At 43.2% G+C, this 10,025-nt stretch overlaps 1 protein-coding gene across 1 annotated transcript; it reads left to right on the forward strand.

Annotated features, from left to right (window-relative positions):
* The first annotated feature begins 593 nt into the window (after window positions 1-593).
* ap5z1 (adaptor related protein complex 5 subunit zeta 1) lies at window positions 594-9,969 on the forward strand. Its single transcript, XM_085351465.1, has 18 exons — window positions 594-682; window positions 1,001-1,138; window positions 1,952-2,132; window positions 2,389-2,539; window positions 2,890-3,002; window positions 3,186-3,351; window positions 3,623-3,670; window positions 5,931-6,071; window positions 6,170-6,207; window positions 7,446-7,608; window positions 7,770-7,948; window positions 8,033-8,175; window positions 8,270-8,388; window positions 8,626-8,753; window positions 8,859-8,956; window positions 9,049-9,181; window positions 9,304-9,518; window positions 9,617-9,969. Exons 1-18 carry the CDS (start codon window positions 642-644, stop codon window positions 9,867-9,869), a joined length of 2,448 nt encoding a protein of 815 aa, XP_085207591.1. The 5' UTR covers window positions 594-641; the 3' UTR covers window positions 9,870-9,969.
* The last annotated feature ends 56 nt before the right edge of the window (window positions 9,970-10,025 follow it).

Here is a 10,025-nt window from a genome sequence, read left to right on the forward strand (position 1 = left end):
CATGAAAGTTGAAAGTATCGGTCTCAGTATTGATATTGGCATTACTGGCTCTGTATTAGTTTAAACACTACAAGTATCAGCACTACAAGACGGTAGTGAGACCTGCTATCATGTATAGAGGCAGAGCTAAACAGGACAGAATTAGAAACCATCACATCAAAGGGACAGCTCAGGTTTAGTAGGACAAAGCTGGAGAGGTGAGAGAAGAAGAAAAAATGTATTTATAAAAGTATCAAACTAAGTAAATGTTTAAATATAAAGACATAACAAAATTAAAAGTTACAATGTAACCTATTAAGAATTAAATTTACCCTTCTATAATTGAGAAATTCGTTGTCGTCTGATTGTAACGTATTGTGTAGTCGAAGGACTGTCGCAAAAACCTGGAACCTTTTCAAATGCTTCGGAAGAAGGTTTGTAGGCACAGTCATTTTTATTCGGTTCGTCCGTATTATATGCCTGCCACCGTGCACTTTTTCTTTAAACTGTTTGAATACAAACGGAGTGGGAGAGTCCGGCAGTGGTTTTAGTTCATTAGCGGAACTAAAGTCACGTCATGTGATTCCAGTCAGGACTCGATTAGCAAACGGACTGTTTACCTTCCGCTTCAGACAGATGTGGCAGAATAATATTCTTTCAAAATGTATTCTCACGCTTCAGAGAGTTTAATTAAACAAGCAAGGTAAGGGCAGAATGAAAGGATAGCTTTCTTTTTTTCTCCCCGCATTTCGCTTTCCTTTAATCTGTTTAGCTACTGAAACTAAAGCTAGCTAGCATGTTGAATATATCTCCATGTTATTCAAACGCACTTTAAAGATACATTCTTCTCAGGGCTCTTTAAAGCGTTCGCGACTTTAACTTGAGTAGAAAGAAATGTGTTCGCTGTCACATAACTCTGTCAGAGTTTTATTTTTATTTTTTTCAACGAGTGTTTAGCTTCCGTGAGATCTGTCAGGGGTCTTTAAAGAGATCAAAACCAGCCGCACTCTGTCGTTTGCAGAGAGATTCAGGAGTCTGAGCTGCAGAAGTTTTACAGCAGATTAATGAAGATGCTTCAGGGCAAGGAGCTCGGTCACGACACAGTGGACTCCCTGCAGAGGCTGCACCTCATCCTTTCTGCCACCAAGTACACCCGAACGTAAGAACTCCCACCCACGCCTCTCATACTTCATGTCGTGGATGAGCTGATACCAGTTTTCATTCTCACTGCTCTACATTTTAAACTTAATGATTCATCTCCACCTTTGTGTATTCATTTCTTATAACTTAAGCTACTTATCTCTTTCTCTAAACCCACTTTTTTCACTCCCTCCTCCCACTCTTTCCTCATTAGTGTCAGAGATTCAGGGTACGCAAACACTACATTTTTTTTATTGTCAATTTCAGTAGCACTTCCTGTGCACGATGTCTGTTTCCTTTTGAAAACTTTGGGATTGTGGTTTAGTCAGGACGCCTAGAAACTGGGGGCGGAGTTGAAATCGGTGATCAGACACCCACATTTCCACACTGCCGTGGTCTCCTCTGCTCTCAGCGCCTATCATCTTATCAGCACCTATGTCATCTGTTTGCTTGCAACAACCTCTAAACTATGTTTCATCCACCGTGACCACCTAAGCGTTAAGAGTTCCACTAATCAGCAGTTCAAACGAATAAATGTCAGGTCTTACATTTTGCTGTTATGTCTGCAAGTTGCTGTTCCTTTGCTCTGTGTTCTCAAAGGCAGTGTTTTCAACAGTTCAGCCTCTCACTTTCCATGTGGTCTTTTTTTCACAGTAAACAGCAGCTTCCCTTTCTTCCCACACTTTTAATTAAAGTTGTAATAATGTTTAAATCTATCCCTCAGCTTAATATAATTATTAAAAAGCAAGTCAAGCCAAATGTCTTGGGTCTGCATCACTGTGGGATAAATAAGTGCGTTGTCTTATTTCTCTTCTGCTGTCGTCAACCCAAGGCTGCCTTTAGAGCTCCAGAAGAGGTTTGTAGCGCTTCTCTCATCACCTGCGGAGCAGCATCAGGTGCTGAGCACCGCTGTGCTCAGAGAAACGCTGCCCCTCACTGGTCAGGAGCTGAATTACAACCAGGACAATCTCGGTCAGCTGAACAGTCACGCTGCTGGTCTGCTGCTCTCACAGGTGGGCAGAACTGAAATTGTGTGGTTGAGCCTACTTCTTCATTACTGTGAGACATGTATTTAAAAGACTCACCACATCCTTTTTCAGCTCAGGATATTGGAAAAATAATTAGCCAGTATTGTTGTAATTTTAAATATAGAAGACATTTAGTAACACAGTCCCAGTTTGTGTTGTATGTGTGTGTGTGTCTTACTTGTTGGGCTTTTTTAAAGGCATTATCTAATGCAATCTTCTTTCACACTTTTAATCCTGACAGGCTGTATCCAAGGGTGATCTTTCATCTCTCTGCACTCAACTCCTTCGCAATCTGGAGAGTCGACCGTCTGAAGGGCCGACTCACTCGCTCATGCACACCCTGCCAGTCCTCAACAACGTCCTCACACACAGCCCAGAGTGCCTCAGCGAAGGTAGCGGGACATACAGATACAGATCTGGACTTTTATCAAATGTTGTAAAAAATAATTCCACATCACTTCCTGCATCTGCTATGTGCACCAACTAATTGTTCATACAGTGTAGAACACACTGTGTTATGTTTGTTGGTAATTTCATAAAATTAAAATGTATATAAAGAAAATTTTTGTGTGTTTTCAAGCCTGTTTAGTCCTTCAAAGTACAGTTAATTTGGAGAAGAGTGATAATGAGGGGTAAAGGGAAACCTCTGGATTCACCTCCGTGTGTCTTATCTTATTGCTTTAAGTTGTTTGCACTGGAGAGAGTTGCACTCAGATCTCTCTCCAATTCTGACTGTCTGCAGATCAAATGACCCTTGTAAGCAAAAAGCTTGTTGATTGGCTGCGTTATGCTAGCGTCATGCAGGGAGTCGGGACTTCCTCTGGAGGATTCTTCACGGGGCCCAGATCCCGTCAGGTGAGCAGTTAATTTTCATATTGAGCAAGTATTAGGTAAGTTAGGTAAGTATTATTAGTATTAGCAAGTATAGGATTACATTAAGCTTGTGACTCTTCCAGGAAGGTAATGAACTAGTGAATATATAAGTTAGTAAAGCTAAACTGGATTGCTTGTGGATTTTTTCCCTTCTCCCACTGTCAGCCGGTGCCTATAGCAGAGCTGGATGGGTCTGTGTCCGGAGATTTCTTCACTGTCCTATGTGTGGGTCAGGGCTTCACTGAAGACCAGTGGATGAACGTCTACTCCTTTTCCATGCTGCGTCATTGGCTTCTCACCTACCATTCCAGCTGCAGCACAGTAGATGCAGGTATGACCATTTGCTTTAATATGCTAGTGACACTTTTATGTGTTTCTATTTACAAACAGCTCCACAGTTCTGCCCATCTGAGCCATTTTTGCTTCTATTAGTTATAAACTAGCTTAAATGGCAGGTGTTTGAATGGCCGTATAATACTTCTCCAAGAATGACTATTCTATTTTTTGAGGAGCCTTTGCTTCAAGGTAGGATGTATTAGGGCTGTTATTGCTTCATATGACTAAGTCTCAGATGACCTGCTCTGTGTTTTCATCATCTTCAGCAAACAGGCTACAACTCAGCCTGTCAGTCTCCCACTCCTTTTCAAATGGTAAGACATGAGAGGTTGTGAACCTTCCCTGCATGTGCCTGATTCTAAGAATTAAATAAGCTGAACTCCCCCACTGTTCTTTAACTGGAGGCGGTACAGATCAATTCACAACTCTAAACTTTAACTAACAAACAAGTCTCTAATCAGAAATCATAATCTCTGACTTTTAACCTCCTCTTTCCACAGTCATTTGCCTTCCCCTAATTTTTCTTATGAGGTCCTAATCATGATCAAATATGCTCTGACAGCAGCCACTTTTAAGGGTGAGATGCTGAACTGCAAATGCCACACAGCCACACATTGCATGTGTTGTGTAAAGTGTGGGCGGCAAGTTCAATTTCATCTTGAAACTTCTGTGTTTGGATGTTTGTGGTCTTTGACCCTAATTTGACTGTGTTGCTTTCTTATAATAGCATTCCGACAATTATTAGTCATTGTGTCATCAGTGATAATCGTCACTTTCTCAAACGTGTATGGTTACTTACATCTAGCCCTCGGTAGTGAGCTCATGTTAAAGCTAAAGATCTTAATGAGTCCTGTGTGCACAGAGAGCCAGTTCATCGGTTTGCTGTTAACAAAGTGAATTTGTTCAGTTTTAACGTAGACGCTGTTTTGTTTACATTGTCAGTGTGACTCATCCAGTCCAGTTGGCCTCATACAGAATCCACTGATACAAACAGATGCCGATATGAGTGATTTGGGTAAATCAGTGTCGCCCACAGACTGGCTCGAAGATACAAACAAAATATGAAGCTAGTCTTAGTCATGCAGTGATGGTTGGCCTTTCTCCACACGGTCAAAACATGTTTTTGTAAGCATGAATTATAAAACTGTAATCTGATGGCGTTTTGAATCTTTTACCAAAACTGTAAAGGATTTATGTGAGCTTAATATTCTGATCACTCTGAACTGGCATACATTTTTCGCAATGATTTAATTGTATAATTTGGCACGGAAACAGTTACAGATTACCAAAGAAAGTTCAACAGATCCCTGAGATCTGTTTTACTACCTGGCTATACCATAGTTCTGCTGAGCAGCGTCAGCCTGACAAGTCAGCCAAGATTTTCCAAATCAAGCTAAAAGCTGGTTAATGTAAAAGAGGCGTGACCAAACGCAAACATGGATACGGCTAAACCCATAAATGTCCCACAAGAATACAAATTTGAGGAAAATGAAAAGAAAATCGAGTCATTTGTGGAAGACGGAATTGTCAGGACGCTTCAAGTTTACAAGACTTAGAAGTCAAATAACAACTCGTTGCAACCAAAATATGCAGATGAGATGGAGCAGCACAAGAACGTATCGAGTGCCACTCTTGTCACCTAAGAACAGGAAAGTGTGGTTACAATTCACACATGCTCACCAAAATCGGACAAAAGATGATCGGGAAAACATTGCCCGGTTACATCTCAGTTTCTGCAGCAACATTCAGATGGTCAGAATTTGGTGTAAACAGCACAGAAGCATGAATCCGTCCTGCATGTAACAGCGGTTCAGGGTGTTGCTATCAGGGAGCTGATCTGTTATGGCTAAAACAGTGAAAGTCCAGTGTCCCCTTTTCTTTCAAACCTGGACTGGAGTAATGCTCCCTGTGTTGAGAATTTGTGTCTCTTATTGATGCTTGTCGGGATTTAGACGGTCTCTAAAAGGGAGATCCTGTCACTGTCTGTGCAGCAGGGTCAATAGGTGGTATTTTGGTAGTCATGTGGATCTGTCCTGGAGCAGGTTGTGCTGTGGGTGCTATGATGGTGAATCCCAGTAAGATGGGAACGCCCTTCATGATATTGAAATCCAAGGGTTAAACTTGATGTTAGCTTACAGAGCCTCAAATCCTGCTTCACAGTACTGGAGTCTGAAATATGAGCAAAGAAAACAAGGTTCCTAAAATGAAAGTGTATATCAAAGTTATTACTAGCTAATGTGGTCTAATAATGCTTCTTTTGATCCCTTGCATGGTACACTTTAAGAATACTGTAACTAAGCTTTGATTAACATCACAAAAATATGAGCACATTTGTGTTGATTTCTTTCATTTCTGTGTGTTCTAAGAGGTGAAATTAGAGACCGCAACAGTAGGTTTCAGTCGAGGCATGAGGCATTTTACTAACCTGTAGTGATTCTACTTAACATCATCAGAAACACAATTTAACTCCGACTCCTGATGTGTTCGGAGCAATCGGATATAGACCTTAATCACGAATCATTATACCGAGAAGGTCACGACCTCTAATTCCCAAGCCGTTACACGTTGTCACAGATGACCGATCGGAGGTGGACGGGTCCGTAGTTTCTATGGTTTCGGCGACGTCCTCCTCCAGCCGACTGCTGCCTCCAAAGGAGCGTCTCAGAGAGAAGGCTTTCCAGTACTGCCAGCGCCTCATCGAACAGAGCGACCGCAGTGAGTGTGTGCGCATTAAATTGCACCGGGTGAGAGAAAAGTGAGACGCGTAGCAGAATTCCTCATGCACGGATCTTTATTTGTTCTCTTTCCATCAGAGGCACACAAGAAGACCGATACAGAACTGCAAAAAGCGGTGAGTCTGCAGATCATTTATTATCACTATGGAAACACATTTCATGGTGCAGTTTGTAAAACTGAGGGGTTTAAATCACTTTTAGACACTTTTAGCCTGACTTCCTTTAATACTTAAACTAAGAGCCACAGTGTTGATGTAGATAACTGTAGCTTTTCCTGTTCACTGTGTTGTAGTAAAGAGCGCCTCCTGGTGTTCTGTTTAAGAAGTCAGGCTGAAAGAAGGAGACCTAGATAGGATGCTTGGCTTAGTCTGGCTCAGTTGCTGATCTACACTGTCCTTTTCTGCCCCTAACCCCCTAATTACATTTTACATTCTTTGCGTTACACTTCCACACAATGGTGTTGTAAGATGCACTGCTGTTTGCTGATACAAGCTCACAGTTTGACTTGTTTTTCTGAGTTCTGTGGATATGTAACACAGTTTGGGAATGACTTGCAGTATAATGTAAATAAATAGAAACATGTCAAAACAAAAAAGAGCCAAACTATGTGAATTAGTGACTCAAAGGGAAGGTGGAATGTATCCCTCTGGAGGTTGTTTACAGCTGTTGAGTGCATAAAGTGCTCAGTCATTCTTCATTTGGGGATAAATGTTGCTGAACCAGACATCAAGTCTGGGCGGTGACATCACCCCTTGACGTCACAGCCCACTCTGACCTGAAAGGGGCCAGACCAGAGAAAACTCCCCTTCCTGTGTTGTTTAACTGCACCGAGTCCCTCAGATAGCTTCATATAAGAGAAAAGAAGTGCAGTTTCAACAGTGCATCTCTGATTTTTGACACAATTGAGAAATGCAGCTGCAGTAAGTGGAGGAAACCTGTCAGCATGATTAAATTGTAAGGAATAGACGTGTACAGAGAATCTTTTTTTAAACTCCAGACCCACTATAAAAAAAAGACATTTCTGTTGTAGATAATAAAAAAGAGGAACTCTTCTGTCATTAAGACGTTTATCTATTACTTTGGTTTTTTAGTGCAGTATGATTGGCCATGACTGAGGTTTTTATCGGTTGGAAAAGCTGTAAAAGCTACGAAAATGTAGTTAGCGTGTAAAAACTAAGCCCTCCTTCACATTTTCTAGTGGGCTGGATTGGATTCCTCGGCAGGCCGATTCTAACCCTAGGGCCTTATGTTTGACACCCCTGCATTAGAGAAACCACTGGTGTTAACCAAAAGAAAGTTCTGCAGTGTTATCAAGATTTATTCTGCTGCCCTTGTGTCCTGTTTCCTGTTTCAGTGTCTGGTGGAGGCCGTGTGCATCCTGGACTGCGTGTGTGCTGAGGACGCCTCGCTGGTCTACAGGACCTTCCCCTGCATAAAGGCTCTCTTTGGTCGCCTCAGCTCAGAGCTGTCGAATGCCAGAGTCCTGCTGCCCATAGCACAGTTCTACCTCAACCACGGTGCGCATACACAGCAACATGTGCTCGCAGCTGCCACAAGTTTAGAACGGAAAACAGGGTCACGTGTGTTCACTGTAAATTGGTTGCTCACACGATGACATCATACATGACCCCTTTTTCTGTGCGTGCAAGGTTGAATATGTTTATTTGTATCCGATCAGGCGAGATGGCTGCAGTGGACTGTGAGAACGTGTGGAAGGTGGTGTTCGGTCGGTTTCCTACGGAGCTTTTCAATGACCCATTCCTGGCACACGAGCTTCTACGCTTCCTTCGACTTAACGTGGAAAGCATAGAGCTTCGGGTTCCACAGTACACGCTCTACTTTCCAAATCTGTTGAAGGTGAAAAGCTGAGAAAACATGTGCAACAATTGTTAGATTGTGGATGTGCTTTTTATTCCTTACATGTTTTCTTTTTCTGTGTAGTTTTTAGCATGGGACAGTCCAGCGATGGTGGACGACTTTGTGGATCTGCTGCCCTCTATGGTTACAACTGGAACTGCGGTGGAGCTGCTTCACACCCTGCTTGACCTGCCCTGTCTCTCTGCCACGCTGGTCCTGCAGCACAGGTTCAGGCACACGCAGGAGAAAAACTGCTTCCCACAGGGATTTGGTTACATGCACAGTTTTTATCCCTGTCTCACTGGGTCTCATGTGTCACAGGTCCACATGTTTGCCCATCTCTGAGCCAGTCGGTCGCAGCTTCGTGTCACTGGATGCATTTCGAAACCCTTCTTTCAGAGGGCTTTTCCTCTTCGTGCTCCGAACGGAGGCAGGCTCAGGTAGGACAAGTCACAGAACAGAAGGAAATCAAATAAGAATAAAAGGCCAAACTGTTCCAGGTCTGCTCTGACCCAAGGCTCCTCCCTGCTTTCCTGTCTTCTCTTCACTGCACACACAGTATATTTGCTTTTTGTTTCTTCTGTAATTCTGTTTAAATCTAAGCAGCAGGGGCAGGTAGCTTCTTAAATTATGCTCTAGCCAATGAAATCATTGTAATTTTGTATCTCCCTGTTTAGGTGACACAATTGACCGACTGAGCACGCTCCACGAGCTGCTGGTTGAAGCTGCTGACTGGCCGAGAGTCACTCAGTGTGCTCGGACGGTCCCCGTGTTGTTGCACGTTTTCTTCAACACAATTGTTACGGTGAAAAGATTCGACATTCTTTACAAATTCGTTGCGTCTGTACTTGCTGTGTTGCAGTTTACAATATACACCTTATTAAAAAAATATGTCGCGCGTCTCTTTCAGATCGCTGACGAGAAGCTTTTGGCTCATTTGATTCTGGTGATGCTGGAGAGAAGCAGCCTGCTCCTTAACATCCCTGCGTACATCAAAGAGATACACCGGTACACCGAAACACTAAAGCGCTGCTGGCTGCCTCACTCTCATCTTCATCTCCTCACTCACTCGCTCCAACCACTTCTCACTGTTTCTGCAGGGTGTTCAGCTGCCACCTGTTGAGGCTATGTAAGCTCCACCCCTCTCTGGTCGTGAACCAGTCCCACGAGCTGCTGGAGTTTGCTGGAAGCACAGCCAACGTCTACAGCAAAGAGGAACTCTATACACATGTGGTAAAGAGAGTGCTGACTCTTCTGTGTATCTTGGGTTATGTGCAAAAACCCAGTGCTTCTCACATTTCAGCATTTGCTCAAAACCTGATGCGGAAACAGCACTGAGCTTGTTTGTCTCTCAGGTGTGGGTGCTGGGAGAGTACCTCTCTGTGTCATGTGACTCTCGCTGTTCCGTGAGCCTCATCACTTCCTGTTTTGAAGCACTGGAGGCGGTGCTGTTTGAGATCACTTCGTCTGCCCCTCCAACTGGAACGGTTTGCCCGGCCCCTAAAGTCATCAACACTTTAATGAGCGCTCTCGCTAAGCTGGCGTCACGGTCACATGACCTCATACCTCGGTAACAGACTCTTTTTAAAGATGCAATATTTTCTTTTCTTCATCCAGGACTTTGTAATGTTCTGATATCATTTGTGTGTGTTTTGTTTTTCTTTTTAGGGTGTCTCTGTTCCTCTCTAAACTAAGAACTGTAACCAGAAGCGGATCGGTTGCCTGGTGCTCTGATGAGGAGGACCTCGTTGCTATAGTAACACGAGGGGAGGAGTTGTGGTCGCTGCTGAAGGCCCCCGGCGTAGCTCAGAGTGTCCTGACACCACCTCCCCATGTCATCGCACCGCAGTGGCACAGAGACACTAATGTGGCATTGCCGCTTCAACTGCGAGCCCTCACAAGCCTCACACACTCACAGTGACACAAACACACACTCATGTACAAAACGCAACATCATCCTGCGCTGACAATGCATTTTTGTAATTGATTTGTTTGATGTTGACGCTGATATGATTTTCATAAAACACACAGATCCCTTTCAGTGTAATATTTTTCTTCTTTATTACAGTGATTTGAC

Source organism: Diplotaxodon limnothrissa, linkage group LG4, assembly GCF_057381915.1.
Source record: "Diplotaxodon limnothrissa isolate DT_005_m linkage group LG4, D_limnothrissa_male_GT1.1, whole genome shotgun sequence".
Lineage (NCBI taxonomy): Eukaryota > Metazoa > Chordata > Actinopteri > Cichliformes > Cichlidae > Diplotaxodon > Diplotaxodon limnothrissa.